This window comes from Saccostrea cucullata, unplaced genomic scaffold (assembly GCF_032062105.1).
Source record: "Saccostrea cucullata isolate Sc308-1 unplaced genomic scaffold, CSIRO_AGI_Scuc_v1 ctg2794, whole genome shotgun sequence".
NCBI classification, from domain to species: domain Eukaryota; kingdom Metazoa; phylum Mollusca; class Bivalvia; order Ostreida; family Ostreidae; genus Saccostrea; species Saccostrea cuccullata.
Genome location: NW_026934945.1, coordinates 44,990 through 62,318, shown reverse-complemented (window position 1 = coordinate 62,318; position 17,329 = coordinate 44,990). Strand labels below are relative to the sequence as shown.

General features: G+C 34.6%; 2 protein-coding genes and 1 long non-coding RNA gene across 3 annotated transcripts; 1 reads left to right on the top strand and 2 right to left on the bottom strand.

Annotated features, from left to right (window-relative positions):
* Window positions 1-813: 813 nt before the first annotated feature.
* Window positions 814-3,527, bottom strand: LOC134241582 (uncharacterized). The gene is made up of 3 exons (XR_009986687.1): window positions 3,447-3,527; window positions 2,709-2,792; window positions 814-994 (listed from the first exon to the last, which is right to left on the bottom strand). It is a non-coding gene; the product is annotated as an uncharacterized LOC134241582 (long non-coding RNA).
* A 1,714-nt stretch (window positions 3,528-5,241) lies between these two features.
* LOC134241581 (transcription initiation factor TFIID subunit 9B-like) lies at window positions 5,242-9,043 on the top strand. The gene is made up of 6 exons (XM_062723618.1): window positions 5,242-5,371; window positions 6,780-6,916; window positions 7,215-7,355; window positions 7,646-7,721; window positions 8,060-8,194; window positions 8,441-9,043. Exons 1-6 carry the CDS (start codon window positions 5,251-5,253, stop codon window positions 8,635-8,637), a joined length of 807 nt encoding a protein of 268 aa, XP_062579602.1. The 5' UTR covers window positions 5,242-5,250; the 3' UTR covers window positions 8,638-9,043.
* A 2,800-nt stretch (window positions 9,044-11,843) lies between these two features.
* Window positions 11,844-14,153, bottom strand: LOC134241580 (norrin-like). Its single transcript, XM_062723617.1, has 2 exons — window positions 13,275-14,153; window positions 11,844-12,358 (listed from the first exon to the last, which is right to left on the bottom strand). Exons 1-2 carry the CDS (start codon window positions 13,437-13,439, stop codon window positions 12,125-12,127), a joined length of 399 nt encoding a protein of 132 aa, XP_062579601.1. The 5' UTR covers window positions 13,440-14,153; the 3' UTR covers window positions 11,844-12,124.
* Between the last annotated feature and the right edge of the window lie 3,176 nt (window positions 14,154-17,329).

The window sequence follows — 17,329 nt, the reverse complement described above, 5'->3', positions numbered from 1 at the left end:
TGAATAATTACATGTATATATAGTGCTCACTAAAAAAAGATTCCAGAATATCCTGTGTTGTCTGTACCTTATCAAATGTTTTGGATGTAACTTACCATAGCAGTACTTGGAGATGTAATACTCCATGAGCGTGTGTTATCTATAACTTTTCAAGGCTTTGCGATGTAACTTATTAGGGTAGGATTTAGGGATGTAACATCTCATGTTATCGTGTGTTGTCTGTAACTTACCGGGGCAGGATTTAGGGATGTAACATCCCATGTTATCTTGTGTTGTCTGTAATTTACCAAGTTTTTGTGATGTTACTTATGAATTTCCAGGACATGATTTAGGGATGTAACATCCCATGTTATCGTGTGTAACTTACCAGAACAGGATTTAGGGATGTAACACCCCATGTTATCGTGCGTTGTTTGTAGCTTACCGGGACAGGATTTAGGGATGTAACACCCCATATTATCGTGCGTTGACTGTAACTTACCGGGACAGGATTTAGGGATGTAACACCTATGTTATCGTGTGTTATCTGTAACTTACCAGAACAGGATTTAGGGATGTAACACCCCATGTTATCGTGCGTTGTTTGTAGCTTACCGGGACAGGATTTAGGGATGTAACACCCCATGTTATCGTGCGTTGTGTAACTTACCGGGACAGGATTTAGGGATGTAACACCCCATGTTATCGTGCGTTGTGTAACTTACCGGGACAGGATTTAGGGATGTAACACCCCATGTTATCGTGCGTTGTGTAACTTACCGGGACAGGATTTAGGGATGTAACACCCCTGGTTATCGTGCGTTGTGTAACTTACCGGGACAGGATTTAGGGATGTAACACCCCTGGTTATCGTGAGTTGTCTTGTTCGTCCTCTGTCCATTCTTGTCGATCCAGTAAGCTTCCCTGTATATCAGACCGTAACCACACGTGACCGAGCACGACGTCCACCCTGACCACCCGCTCCAGGTGGAAGTTTTCTGCTCAGGGGACACCACTGACAGAGGAACGAGATAAAATATTAATATTATTAGGGTTCATCTAATAGATACTCTGTCCGCTCGTATTCATGTACCGCGGCCTAATGCCCTTTATATAAATTTACAATTAAACCAATCATTTTATTTAAATTCTCATTATACATGCAATTTAAATGCACATAATTGCAGCATATGCATCGTGAAAAAATTGACTGAAATTGCCTTAATATGAGGTTGGCATTTTATTAAGGAATGAAAGCCGCTTTTGTGTTGTCTCTCTTATCAGACGGTCAATTTACCTTAACTTGAATCACTTGTATTAAAAAAATCTTGAATTACGGTACATCCTATTCTAAAGGACAAATTTTACTGTCGTTTTGTAATCTATAAAACCTTTTAATTAATAATTAAGTCTTTCTTTCTTAAGCTTGTTTCTTTCTTTTTTTTAAATAAACATTGCATATAAATTTACAGTTTGTACAGCAACTTGTATAATAGCAATTATGATACATGTAATATAATTCAATAATTATGATAATATATGAATAGAAAGAAATGTATGGAATTTAATTATTTTTGATCTTGAATTACACATTCTTAAATTCTATATAACAAACGCGAGACGCGATTTATGTCAGATTTTATTGTTGTGAGTTTTAGATGTAAAATACATACATGTATTATACAGTTATCATTTTCAAAATTCCAAAGTTTTAAGATTTTTGAAAAAGACATTCTAAATAGAAATTCTAGTTTGTAAATTATGTTTTCTATTTATTGACGAAGAAAAAAAGTCGTGTCTGGGATTTTGAATGACTTTTGAACAACCTATAAAAATTTTAAAAATGTGGACATTTTTATCAACTACAAAAACGTTATCTTTTACTCTTTCAAAACATTTTTTTTTCATTTTGTGATAGACTGCTTTTAAATACACCCTGTAACAATACGCAATATTTAGACAAGTTCTCCCCGGAGTGGAGCCTTTGTTGTCTTTGGACCCCAAGGACAGAATTAAACGCGTTCTGCAGGACCTGTTCTGTGCTGAGGAATTTTAATTCAATCGTTTTAACAAAGCTTTACTTATTGTACATACTTAATGGGTACGAGTCCCATTAAACACGTAATATTATGGATGTATTTTATATATAGGTACCGATATGTATCTATATGGGATAGACATAGTATCTATAAATTAGCCTTTCTACAATAGTAATATGTTAAAGGCAACTTTTTATCATTTAGTGGTTTTTTTTTTTTTTTTTTTTTTTTTAACATGCGGGTGGTTGAAAAACAACGAAGAAATAAATATACTTGATTATGGGTATATCTTAAAATTATAATCTGATTCAGATTTACAAAATCTTGTTTCAATAAAGATGAACTTATAACCCCCCCCCCCCCTTATTTTCAATTTTAAACAGTGAAAGCTTTAGCTAGTTGTTTATAATTTAGAAAAAAAAATTAACAATACAATTCTCTTTTTCCCCCAGTCAATAAATTACAGAAATACGCCAATCCTATTGTCATCTTGTCAAAATTAAATACATACAAGTGTTAATTGAATTTTCAAAACAGTTTATTGGAATTAATATTTTGACAGAATTTTGAAATCATACTTAATGAATTCATTCTGATTCATTCTGACACATTCGTATGTGGAGAGAGAGAGAGAGAGAGAGAGAGAGAGAATGAGAATGAACAGAGAGAGATAAACAGAAAACCACATACCTGCATAAAAACAGCTGATTATCACCAGAGAAAACACTGAGAAACACCTGTGTGTCATTATTACACCTGACGGAGACTTCACTTCTGTAAATAAAGTCATACAAGATATCATTATGGGGCATCGACAAACCTGCCATTCTGATAAACATCTCTGTAGATATCTTGATTCGGAAATGTTTAATTAATGTCAGATATACTCTCTGTGTCCCCTATAAACAGCATGTAGAGCAAGCGCCCAGTTCTTTGTGCAGAAGCGCGTCTCTTTTAAGTTTTCAAGCCATTAAAGTCCATTGAACCGAGAAAACGTCAAGATATTTTTATGATTAGAAGAAACAGATTGTTCAAATCATTTTGGGATTGTGAAAAGTCGAATGAATGGGTATATACGTAGAATATACTTGTACAAACATTTGACTGAGACACTCATCTCGGCCCCTTTCTCTTTACACAATTTAATTATTGTGTCATTTTTTTTTCATTTCTCCTCTACAAGAGAAAACTTTCTATATTGGGACAATATTTACATTGTAGCGATCACATTCCTAATCAAACAAAAGGTAGATTACGTCGTACAGTCTATAAACAGTAGACTTTTAATTTACACTGTACATATACATACATGTACACTGCGCTGTTGGGTTGATAAACACGGTGGTAGTCGAGTGACCCCAATTTTAGGACAATCGCGGGAGGGTACGTTTCAGACACGGCAGATGATCGAAAGAAAAACCTCCTTACCTCAGAATCTTGTAGATAAGTGGTGGCTGGAGGACATTTCACAACATCGTCAAGTCCCTGGCGTCATTAGATTTTGTCATAGCATGGCTGCACAGTGGCCTAGCTGTTAAATGAATCACTGCGACACACACATTGTGAAATGTTTTTAATTTTTGTATGCCAGTGTGTAAGAGGAGGCGGATCTAAAATTACCAACATACCTCAGGATATTTTTTTCTCTTGAATCTACATAAGTGGTCGAGAGAGAGAAAGAGAGAGAGAAAGAGAGAGAGAGAGAGAGAATTTAAATTACATTTTTTTTTTTACAATATATACTGATCGAGATCAGATTTGTAACTATTACACATTAAAGCCTCGAATTACTAATTTGTTTAAACGTATTGATAACTCGTTATAATTATTATCATTTGTAAATTAATTATGAAAACAAACTGATAATTTGTTAAAATAAAATTAAAATTAAAAGTAAAACTTTATATAAATTTATATATAAATTTCTGAACTTGTGAACGTCAGGTCCTTTTGACTCTTTGTAAATAAAATTCATTCAGACATTTCTTATTTCAGTTTATTGAAGTCAAGAAGCATAGATCTCAGAGACAATATTTACTATCATACATTTGAACATATATCGGGTATACTATATATGTTAATATCAAAAAACAAACCCAAACCGTGGGAGATATAATGATGAATTATAAAAATTTAACATGTACAAATCATATATGATATTTTCGGTAATTTATAAATCAGTTGAAGTCACGTACTGTTCTTGATGCACTCGCTAATTTCAAAAATTTTCCTAGATTACATAATTCTTTTACATTCTGTGCGTTTAGTAACTATACCAATTTGAAGACACTTGGTCTTCGGGTGTAGTAGGTTTTAATGTATTTTTCTCTTATAAAATTCAATACAAGAATTTAACAGATTTATCCGGTGAAGGATCGGGAGATCGAATGGTCCGGAATTCCTTTGTTTCTTTAAATAAATGTATATTATACATAATAATATTCCCCTCCCGAAATGCGCCTAAGAACACCCCCACCCCCGCCCTCTGTCGCTTTTTTCCAATAAAAAAGATAATTGATTTAGGAAGAAAAAAAATCTCTAATACCTATCAAAATCGTAAAAAAAAAAAAAAAAAAGCCTGGAGAACGTCGGATATTTCGGATTATCTCATAGAATATTAATTAAGTTATCTCCTTACAACCTTCAATTATAAGGACTTCAGTTATTTCGACATAAAAATAAACTAGCTATATTTTCTATATTTCCTATACACCGGTAGAAATTGGCAGAATTACTGAGTGATTTGAGACCTGTGCCCCTTTAGTTGGTTAATAAGACAATCTATCTTCATCATAGTTCATGAGACGATATACTAAAAGATTTCATATAATAATTTTTTTTATAAAAAAGTATAATCACAGTTCTTAAAGCCTCTTAGCATTTTACACATCAATTGCATTTTTTTCTATTTTTAATTTTAAAGAAAGGGTGAAATAGCTATGAACATACATGTTTTGATTGCATTCCAATCCGTACCCTCTCTAGCTGACTCCTAAAAAAATCGATAAAACAACTCTTATGTTTAAAAAAAAAATAATAACACCCATTATTGCAGTACTTGTAAACCAACGAAGATTGTGCTAAGATTTTATATATTTTTTAAGATCATCTTTGTCATTATTTCTTTTTAATAGTCTGATGAGAATGGTGAAAATATGCATTTGTCAAGTGGTTAAAAGAAAATTCATTATATTCCTCGGGTTCGACATTCTCTTTTCAAAAATCAAATAAAATGGCGTCTCCAGCGAAGAGTTCTCCACGAGATGCACAAGTTATGGGTGCAATTTTAAAAGAAATGGGTGTTACTGAATACGAACCCAGAGTCGTGAATGTTATGTTGGAGTTTGTTTACCGTAAGATCATGTTTTCAGTTTGTAATGCTGGGGTTTTCAACCAAATCATTAATCATGTTATAATCGACATCCTTTTGGGCTTAGTCTTACTCTTACTGAGTCTTAGTTTCAAATATTGGAATAAAAATAATGATGCAGCCTTTTGTAAATACATTACGACAATTGACCCGAGTCGTTAGCAATATTTTAATCCCTGCATATTTTATTTTAAAGTTCAAATCTGTGTGTAGTTACCACAGGCGCTTGTTTCATACAGTGAGCTTAGTTTTCTACTTATATAATAGTGTTGCATTATGCATGTACTATGCCTAAATAGTAGGCAGGGTTTGACACATGGTGCACGAGCCGGAGGCATAGTGGTCTAAGGAATGACTTTTTCCTGAAAATATCGGTGCTTACACAGCGCACTTGCAAGAGCTAGAACTCATTCAAAATCTTCATGCTAAAATTGTTTGCATGCTTAGTTATTTTGGTTACTAGTATTTTCTCTAAAAACGTCGGGATTTTCTGTCCCAAAGCAACTCATCTTTATTTTCTGTTTTGTTAGTAAGCCTTATTTGTTTGCAGACGTCGATTCTCATTGATAATTTTCTTTTACATCCTTCAATCAAGCGTCATATAAAAAAGCGTTTTAATGACCCTATGAAATCAGTTCATCTAACGATCTGTATGTAATTAGTTTGAAAGTTTGTTGTACACATTAATCAAAAGTTCCTTAGAATAATATAACTGTTTTCAAATAATATTTATCTATTTTCTCCTTCTTGTGTCAATTGTATAAATTAAGTTTATATATTTAATAAATTTCTACCAATCATTGATCGTCTCTGTGGCGTAATCGATAAGGTATCGGACTTACAATCTCATGGTCGTGAGTTCGATCCCCGGCGTGTGCACTGAAGAATTTTATTCAGTAAATAAAGCCGTGCACTATTTCGGCATAGTATGCTTACGCTATATAATTCCTTAGACCACTATGCGAGAATAGTAGGGTATGGGTTATATAGAGACAAACTGACAGGAAGCATAATAATATATAATAACACCCTTGTGTTATTATATAGTAGAAAACTAAGCTCACTGTATGAAACAAGCGCCTGTGGTAGTTACTTCTTTTTTGTAAGTGTTTTAAAAAATGTGAATAAAATCATTAAATGTAAAAAAAAAAATATATATTTCTCTGTCAAGAATCAAAACAGTTTTAAATGTAATTGCGAGATATTCCATTTATCCCTTTTCTGCCTAAGGCTGCTTAAAAAATTATAGAATAAAAGAAGATTTTTTTCCTTAACATGCTTAAGATGTTAAAACGGGTCAGGGAACTACTATGCTTTCACTTAAAAATTGATTGTTATGATTTTCTGTGCTTCGCCTTCAGTTGGATTCAGTATATTTCTCTTCTTAATAGGTTATGTAACAGACATATTGGAGGATGCCAAAGTGTACTCGAACCATGCCAACAAGAAATCTCTGGATGCAGAGGACATAAAATTGGCTGTTCAGTGTCGTATGGATCACTCCTTCACAAGTCCACCCCCCAGAGACGTAAGACACAAGCAACAATTCTTTATTTTTTGTTTTTGGTGGTAACTTTAACAGGGTGAGATTATTAGGAAATGAGAGTGAATAACTCATTTTGTGATGATTTTACTTGTCCCAACCTGTATAAAGCTAGATTTTCATCAAGGAAAGAAAAAAAAACGATAAAAGCTTGTTTTAGATTTCTTTTTGAAATTGTTTCTAATGTACATATGAAGTGTATTTATTCATCATGTTCATATTAAAAGAAAATGTAGTTTCATTAATTAAGTGCCTCACTTCTCAGCCTTGACTCTCTTTTCAGCTGCTGATGGAGATTTCTAAACATAAGAATGGACAAGTTTTACCTCTCATTAAGACGTACACTGGACTGCGACTACCTCCAGATAGATATTGTCTGTCTGCCCCTAATTACAAAATGAGCAGCCATAAAGCAGTCAAAAAGGTGTGCTGTACTTCTCATCTTCAAGAATATTTGAATCTTGTTGATTTCTATTCATTGCATTTGTTTTGCCAAAAAGGAATTGAAATAATTAATAAATACATAAAATGTTTTTAAAAAAATGTAGGTTTAGTTGTTTCTTTATCTTTATATCACATGTATAGCGTGTGTTTATTTGTTACCTGAATTTTTTTTTTTGTAAGGAAGCTATCAAAGACATTCATTAGACAAGTATTACAGTACATGTATATATTTGAATGCACACTACATTTATGAATTAATTTTGATCCCAGCATCAGGCAAGAATACAGATCGGTCTGCCACAGTTCCAGCAGAGAATCAATCTGAACCAGATGTCAATGACACCAGGTGAGTAAAGGATCAATGAGAATTAGCAACAGGTAAGTTAAAAATAGATTTTAACCAAATGTTGATGATGTCAGCTAGGTAAAGAACTCACTTGAACTTCTCGTTTTCAACAGGTGAGTAAAAAAATCAACCTGAATCATGTGTCATTAACAAAGGTGAAGAACCCAATCCAGATTATGTCAGAAAAAAATGACCTTTGACCCAATTCAAAAGATTGTTTCTGGTATCAACATCTCGTCAGCATTTTCTCCTCATACAAACTTTTTGTATCCTATCTAAGAGTTATCTCACATTACCTAGTACATGTGTGTACTGATTGTGACTGATTTTATTACCAGGAAAACTTGGCCCTGGGGGTCCACATCTCACTGTAGTGACCAAACCCGGGATGACTGTTCCCGCTGTTACCATAGTTACCAAACCATCTGGTCAGCATCATCCAGTACCAAAGCCAGCCATACGGATATCTACAGGTGTGTATCCGAATCCTCTGCAAGATGTTTTTGAGGATTTTCAAGCTTTCAAAGTACATATGCAATGTATGATATGTAGAAAAGCCTTGTAAAGTAAAACCTAAATTTACGGAAGTACCTGTCCTTATATAAGATACATTGTATTTTGAATCTTAACAGTATTTATACAATGCAAGTTTTTATTCGTTTACTGAAAATGTTTTATACTGTTGTGAAATTGAGAATTTCTATCTTTATGCTCTGTAGGTCCATCATTGAACTCGCTGAATCAGACTCGTACATTCCAACACACAGTTCCGATGTCTGGGGGTCATCCCCCTGCCCCTCAGCCCACTATACAGTTCCAGCCCCTCCAGAGTACCACCACCTCCCTCATCAGTGGACAGTCATCAAACCCGCTCAAGCGTAAAATGGAAGACGAAGATTATGATAATCCTTCATAAGGAAGGGGAATCCATGATAATGTTACAGCGCAAAGAATTCTCCAACCACAGAGAAACTTCATCCGAAGTATGTGTTGTGTTTTTCTAGCCACAGGTTATTGGGGATATATACATTCATAAAAACTGAATAGAATGGGAAGATCCTGAAGGTTTTAGGCCTTTAAACAGGGATCTTGTGTTTTCTGGCTGATATCAAGACATTACCATGACATTGTATGTATGTGGTCGTAAAGATTATCATGTTGTCATTGTTTTACACATTCATGAGCAGGTAAATGAAACACGAACTTGATTGTTAGAAGTTGTATATATGTGATACTTTGTATGCTGTCAATTTAACTGAATGAAAGTTGTAGAGTCTTCTAATGCTCAAAAGTATTTATTAATTAAATGTTATACTTCTACACATATTCCTATTTTTTTACCTATGGAAAACTGTGTACATTACTGTATTTATTCATTTCCGAGTCTGTTTTTCTTATAGGTTTTTTTCCCCTATGTGTTTGATATACGATTAATTGATTATGAATATGCTATACATATATTTTAAAACACTCCTCATTTTCCCTCTGTATCCATAATAAAATTAAATAAACATCTCTAGAGGAATCACTGCTGGGAATGGAAATTTGAAAAAATAAAATAAAGACAATAATATAAGAAGTCAGAGCATCACTATGGCACAGTTTTTGTCTTCATGACACAGATCTCTAAAGACGTTACAACTCTCAAGTGTACCATAGTGAACCTCTACTGTCCTCTAGTGAATCACAGAGGGTTGATACAAAAGTACATGGAATGTCACAAATGCTATTAAATTCTTTACTAATCAAAAGTTATATATACATTCCCCCTATTTATTTTGACCTTTTCCTTAAATATCATTTTAATTTGCACCTCTTCTTTTGCTTTTTGATCTGACATTTTTCTGGGGTCTCCCAGAGCAAAACATGAACTTTGCCATTACTGTATATATTAAATCATATGGAACGCAGGGGGGGGGGGAGGGGGGGTAGTTAACATTTAGTGAGCTCAGTGCTCAAAGTCCCTCCATTTTACTATTAAAGATTTATAGCAATTGAGACATTTCTTTTGGATCAACCAAAGTACATTCATCAATATTTTCAGCTCACATCATGAACTTTTTTGCCGTATGGTGACACGTTTTCTAGAGTCAATCTCAGTCCAGAGGAAACAATGACTTATTGCTCATGTAAGTTTTATATCATCTTCGCAGTGCCAGGGGTCTTGATTGGATGGTTGACTCAGGACCCCTAGCATCTTCGCTAGCCAAGGGTGACGATCCACGGTGTTTCTGAATAGAGAAACACCGTGGATTGTCACCATTGGCTAGCGAAGATGGACCCCTAGCACTGATTTTATTACTATATGCACACTTCATACTTGACTGGCAGACTTGGATGAGTAAAACACACTTTAAGGGATCCACCTGCGATTAACTTGATTCGTAATAAGCATAGTTCTCTTTATCGAATAGATTTATTATTTTCCCCTCGCGAGTTACAGTTAATAATAGAACAGTTTTTAAGGATGTGTGTGTGTTTGTTTGTGGGTGATTGACGTAGTCCTGTACGAAAGGGAAGTGACGTAATCTGCATTGGGATCGATGTCGATTGCTCACAGGCACTTATTTCTGTTCAGGTATTTCGTATACGGAACACCTACTCAAAATAAGTAAGGGTGTTCCGTATACGAAACAAGTGGCTGTGCGAACGCTGTCTTAAATTAAAGATATATGCTCCTTGCGAGGGTATACTCCACTTTGCGGAGCCCTTGTTTTTTTTCTCCAAAAAATATAGGAACGGAAATCACTTTGCTCATTACTAAGATTCAGTGGAACCTTGTTTTACTGTACATTACTCGCATAGATTTAATTCAAGTGTTTTTCGTTATCCTTTCTAAATTATTTAATTTGGTTCAACTTTAATTGTTAAACATTTACATACTATGACATCATGAACAATTCTTAACGTGTACTTTAAAAGTGCCACTTCTAGTGTCAGATTTAATCCCAGCTCTCCATATCTATACAATATTTTAAATATAAATGCATTACAGGACTGGAAAATAACATTCTGAAAATGACAAATTTCTGACACTTTATAAACAAGTCAATTTAGTGTATTTTTATGACAATTCGGTTGCGATAAGAAAGCTCATTTGATATAACAGATACATAAAAACGCTCAAAGATAAACCGTTTCACGGCGTATACTGTTAAGAAATAAAGCATGATGTTTTTTATGAATATAAGAAATCAAATATAATTCTAGGGTGAATGAATTTTTCAGGATCATAAACCATCTTCCAAGCCTTGGCTCGACTTTCACAAGATAAGTTTAATGACTTTTTTGTTTCTGTATCGTTAAGGTATAGTTTGACACGCGTTATAATATTGAGGGGGTTCTTCTGCCAATTGTAAGCCGACATTTATTGTCTTGCTGTGTGAAGTCTGACATTAAATCTGATTACCCGCTGCCAGAAGTTAACGGTTCTGACTGGCACGTAAGTGTCCTCGCGGATTCCTAACGATGTCGAATTTCGAGCAACGTCACTTCCGGTATTTCGAAAATTACTAAAAAAATTTTACATTTCTAGATAGTGTCAGGTATGTTTTTAACTATTTTTTTTTTACAATAGTCAAAATATGTTGAAGTTTAGATTTTAGTTTTGCTTCTCTTTGGTCTTATCAATCAACAGCTCTAGCTTTGTCATCAGCCAAACCTGAGAGGAACAAATTGTTTCTGAGGAGACCTTTCGTTGCACTGAGGCCAAACCTGGATTCATATTGTTTTTTCTAAAAAGAAGTATTTTTTAAAACAAAGTCAGTACTAGTATTTGGCGGTATATAGTACATGTAATAGCAGATAGTGCAATTCTCTGTCATCCTTTGACTTTCAGGAAGGCGTCGCATTCTGAACGCTACGTAATTAACGTCTCTAAAATGGCGCCCACCACTTTGCCATACGAAACGCTGTCATTGGATCATTGCTACACTTTTTGGCATTCGCCCGCATTTCTATCCCATGTACATTTCAACAGTGAATGAAAAGCTGTGTAAATTCAGAAGCTAATTATGTAACGTCGGGAATACCACGCCTTACTGAAAGTCTAAGGTTAACTGAGAATTGTACCATAGGATAAAAATGGACAAAGATTGCCAAGATTATCTTTAATAGCACAATCCTTTCATTATAACAAAGTACTGTCCGCCTTCAATATTTTGGGTTTTTCCCCCAACGTTTTCATCACTTTGCAAAAAGTCCAGAAAAATGCATTTATGACCCGTACTAACTTTCATGCTTTTTTAAATACATCACAAACTTAAGAAACATCCAATAAATGGCACCGTAAAAGCACCTGTCACAACCTTTGACGTCACAAAGGACCATTTTGTGACGTCACAATATCTTGTCCACGCTCTTCTCTAACGACAAAAGCGAAGCTTATATCACAGATAACTGGACTACCACCTGCTGAAGTTACAGTTTCTGCATTTGCACCTGATGATGTATCGGTATGTAGCAAACACCGACTGACCGCCCTCACAATTCAGTCGGATAGCTTTCATAATGGACAGGGAGTCTCGGCAACACTTGCAGTGGTAGTTAAAGGGGCGGTACAGAACCGGGCTGAAGGTCACTCGTGGCTCTGTCTTTGACTTATTGCAGAATCCCTTACACCGCACCAGCAGAACATGCTGAAAAAAGATGACCGTACGTAAAGTCAGGTAAATTAAGCTCTTTAGTAAACACAAGATTTTCCATGGCCTTATCAAGATAATCATGAATTACGATATATACTACATTAAAGCAAGGAAATCGTTTTGAAAAATTAATATACCTATAAATAGTTTTGACCCGAAAAATTTAAATTCACATTTTTAGATGATAATGCACAGAACGAAGTGAAATAGTTGGGGTGGCTCTAGTCAGACTGGACTCTAGCTCTTCTTTGATATAAGCTCTCCAATAATACTGTGTTTAGATAATCACTTCCTTCATTATTTAGAAACAGAGGAACACTTTGGAATGAAGAGTGTTTGACAGAAACCTATTCACTTTTCTTCAACCTTTAGGTTAGATCGGATTTGTCTTAAATTTGTAGCGCCATATACATGTACTCTTAATAAAATTAAACAAACTATGATATCAGTGTAGCCTACTGAATCATTTGTCTTCAGTATTTACCCCGGCTCATCACGAATAACGTGACTAAACTGTTTAAGGGCATCCAAACATGGATGTTAGGACCAAGAGAACCTGGCATTTCACAGTCCCCAAAACAACGCGGGTCTTATAGGAGCATTGAGTTTTCACAAATTGTTTTACATGATGTTATTACCCAAAGAACGCTCACACCGAACTGAAAAACGTTGAAAGTACCGAGCATTTTAAAAAAGCGAAAATGAAATAAGGTAACTTAAAAGGGGTCAAAAATTGATATTTGGTTTTGAAACATTTTTTTCATATCATAAACAATTTTTTGCCCGGAATGGGTAAAGCATTTATTAATTGCAAACAACGAAAACAGCGCAAAGAACATTTAATGAAGGTTAATTGTTACTAAAAATTGGTAAGAGGTTAGTTTCCATGCAAGAAGTGATAGTTTCTTACCTTCTTCTCACAATTCTTTTTCGGATGTTCGATAGTATGAACGAAATAATGTCTCATACATTTGTTTTCTTTTCGTTTCGAGTCTACCATCTGAGCACTCCACAACAGTGCAACACAAATAGTCCACACGAATAAAGCGCCTCGGCTACGTGGACTTTTTACCATATTAAGTCATCAGTGGTTAATCGTTTGGCGCCACAGGCATCTAGCTTACAAAACTCTGAGTATACAATTATTTTTTTTTTAAATGCTGTGTATGAAAAGCGGTTAGAAATTTTATCTCATTAAACAACGCCTCAACTGCAGGAATTGTTGACTGTCTCCGGTTGTCAGACGACCAAACCTGTCCTTACAGCATCCAAACAAAACAGATTGATTAATCTGAAGACTGTCAACAGACTAAATCTGCTAATCCCAGCCGTAGATAAATTCTAACAAACTTGCACAGAACGCGCTAGAAAGGTTTTCAAATGTCATTCAAGAGAACTATCCGCGATAAGTTTTCATTTTTCTAAACAATGAAACTCTCCGGCTAGTACAGACTCTTCGAGTTTGACGTGGGCTTGGATTAGCTGCAATTGACGGCACATTTCTGATATTCCAGTCCAAATTTCGTCAGAGGTGTTCGGGTCGAGTTTTCCGGTACGAATTATAGAAAAAAGGACCAGAATAACTATTTTGTCTTTCTCCCTAACGGGAAAAAATAATATTAGTTTAGAAATTAGTTTTACGTATAGGAACACTATTAAAGGTTTAAATCCAATTCTATTGTTCTATTTTCCATGGAACATTTTGTAAGTTCTTCACGCTTTTACGATATATCAATTCCCGTATTCTACAACTCCGTAAAGCTACTTATATTCCTCTTAGCCGTTTAACATCTTCATGTAACCCTTTCCTTCAAAACAAACAATTTAACCACTTTGTAATTTTTAGTAATTTATCCACCGCAGACACGATACGATCATATTTTTCAAACTCAAGGCCTTTTTTTTCTTATAAACAAAAAATGTAAATCTATTATCTTTCATCTTGCACTCCCCTTAATAACACGAGCATCTTCCCCCCTTTATTCACGAGGGATATCGACGTTAATGAAATCTATTATCATGGTTTATTTTTATTCTCATCTGATATTGGCACGATATTAAACTCTAGCGAACTTGACGGAAGAAAATGGATAAAAATTAATCACAGAATTATCGGAGAATTAATGACGGTGTTTAACACCTTGTGTTCCTCCGCAGGCAAGGGTTATCACTCGGGGTCACCTGGCACTATATTGCCGCGGCGGAAACTTCGGGGGTGGTGAGTGATTGGTGAGGACAGCAGGTATACAGGTGATACAGGTGCGTGGGGCTGATTTTGTGTGAGGGTACATACCAGTTTGAGGGTACCATTGAAACGTTTTGTCGTTTTGTTCAAAGCACGTTATAAATGATATCAAATGAAGGATTTTGCGGGTATTTCTAACAAGGAAGATTAATTTCAGCTAGAACGGAAAATATTTATCTCTACCCTATCTCTTGTTACTTTTAGAGTCATTGACCAAAAAGATTGATTGATTGATTGTTTATCATTATTATTAAACATTTATTAAATTTATTATTATTGGTGTTTTTGGCGTTTTACGCCGAGAAGTAGCACAGCATTTTACATTTTTCCTGTTTGTATTACAATATGTGTCACCCTTTAAATTGTTATGCCCCCGTAATCGAAGATGTAAGACTAATATAGTTTTTGCCCAGTTTATCCGTCTATCTGCCTGTTTGTCCGCAAAAAATAACCTTGCCCATTTCTTTCGATTGATTAGAGCTATGGCTTTCAAATTTGAATTGTGCATTCTTTGACATTTTTTGAGTAACAATTTCCAAAAGTTTATGAAACACGTTCTACTAGTATACTATAATTTTTAAACAGTTGGAGCTATAGGGCTTTCATACTCGACCTAATTTCCTTGGACCTGTATAAATATTTTGACCTTTTGATCTTTTTCTTAAATTATGGCCCACTATGAAATAAAACTTAATCCTTGATCATAATTCCTGAACATTTTACATGATGCATTTCATATTTGTCAGATGTATTCTTCCCTTTGGATACCAACAATTTTGACCTTTTAGCCTTGAAAACTTTAAACAGTTTGTGCGAAGGTTTTTAAAATTTCATCTGTGCATTTTTTCTGACAAAACCTTAATTTGGATAACATTAATTTTGACTTTTTGACCTTTGTGTTAGATTTTAACCCAATTTTTAAAAACTTTGACTTTGACCATAACTTTAATTTTTTAACTGTTAATGGCAGGGCTTTCCGGCATATCTCACAGATACGGACCCTTTCAATTTGATATCTTGACCTTGACCTTGGGGTTTGTCTAGCATTTGATAAACTTTATCCTTCGTCATTAGCTGCATGCAATATTGTTTATTGTATTAGCTATAATACATATAAACGTCGGTTTGTTTGAAGATATGAAATTTTGACCACAGCTTATTTTTTTGACATCATATTGTTTATGTGAAGTTAGTAAAAAGGTGTTGCTGGCTATCGGATGTCGGCACTACCAATGAAATGGCGTCTAACTATTTATCTGGATTCTTTAGCATCTCTTTCATTCCAAATGAAGAACAATGGGTGTGTTGTATTGTTATTGGAGGTAGTAATTTAGATCAGGTCATGGCTAAGAGGTCAAATTTGGTGGTATCCAAGGAAGGGTTTTGTCACAAGGAATACACCCATGAAATATGGAAGTTATAGCCCCACCCACTCAAAACTTACATGTATGGGCAAGGTTAAAGTTTTATGGACAAACAGACAGACAGCCAAACACACGGACGGACAGGACAAAAACTGTATACCCCCAAATCTTCGATTACGGGGGCAAAAAAAAAAAAAAAAAACAATTTAGCCATATTTTAGCCATATGAAGCCGGATTGCTTTATGAGTATATGGAGTCTTGAAATCTAAGTTCCCCTTAATTTTGGTCGAATAAAAACTGAGTGTCTTTATATAGATGAGTTTGATAATTTCTTCCAGGCGTCGGGATTCTAAGATATTATAAAAGCCTGCTAAATCAAGAATATCAAGTCTGCATATAATAATTGATGACATGGAAAATACGGCATTGCGTAAACCGTCTCCTGTGTTTAAGCAGTGTTTCCTTAACTTTCTGACAATTTTGCTAATCTGGATTTATCTTAAAGTTCATGATATACTTTTTTAAAAAATAACTTGTTCTGCTTTACATCCTTTTTACTTCCTTACCTCTTTTTTTGAATGTATTATCAATAAAGGATATATTCTTTCTTAATTAAAACTAAGGTTTTAAAAAAAGTCGCGTGCATATTATGAACGATGCAAATGCTGTAAAATGCTGCCTCAAAGATTGCAGTTTTATGCGTAGTAATGAATTTTAACATGTTTGATTTTATATAAATTATGGTGAAATAATGTAATAATAGTGCATTAATTTATATAAACACATTAGAAATAAATTTTATAATCAAGTTTTCTCACTTTAATTTTACTTTCAGCATATCTCTTCGAACCAACACATCGCTGATATTAATACTGCATACGAAAATCCAGAAAACGTTCGTAATTCACCATTTCTTTTGAGAGGAAAGTCTTAACGTGTTAATCCCTACCAGACATCTACTAAAACATCTAACCTCGGCCGCTGCGGCTGCTCTATTATTTTTTTATTTAATTTTTTACCTTGCTTTTTTATATTACCTTCAATGTAGAGATGATACGATGCGGCTTTTTACTTTTGGTAATGATTCGCATCAAAGTCTGAAGTACCCTTACAATGGGCCACTTCCCTTGAATGTTTCAGACTGATTATTTCACAGGTGTCAGTTAACCGTCGCCTATAAAGTCAAGTACCTGTAAAAAGCGGAGTCTACAGCATTAGGTGCCTACATTAATGTGTAGTGTGGTTACCAGTGAAATTCTTCTGATCGCCCAGCGGTATTAAATCTTAAAACCAGATAAGACGAGATCTCTCAATGAAAACGCAAAGAATCCAAATTTCGTAAGTTTGCTTCTTTT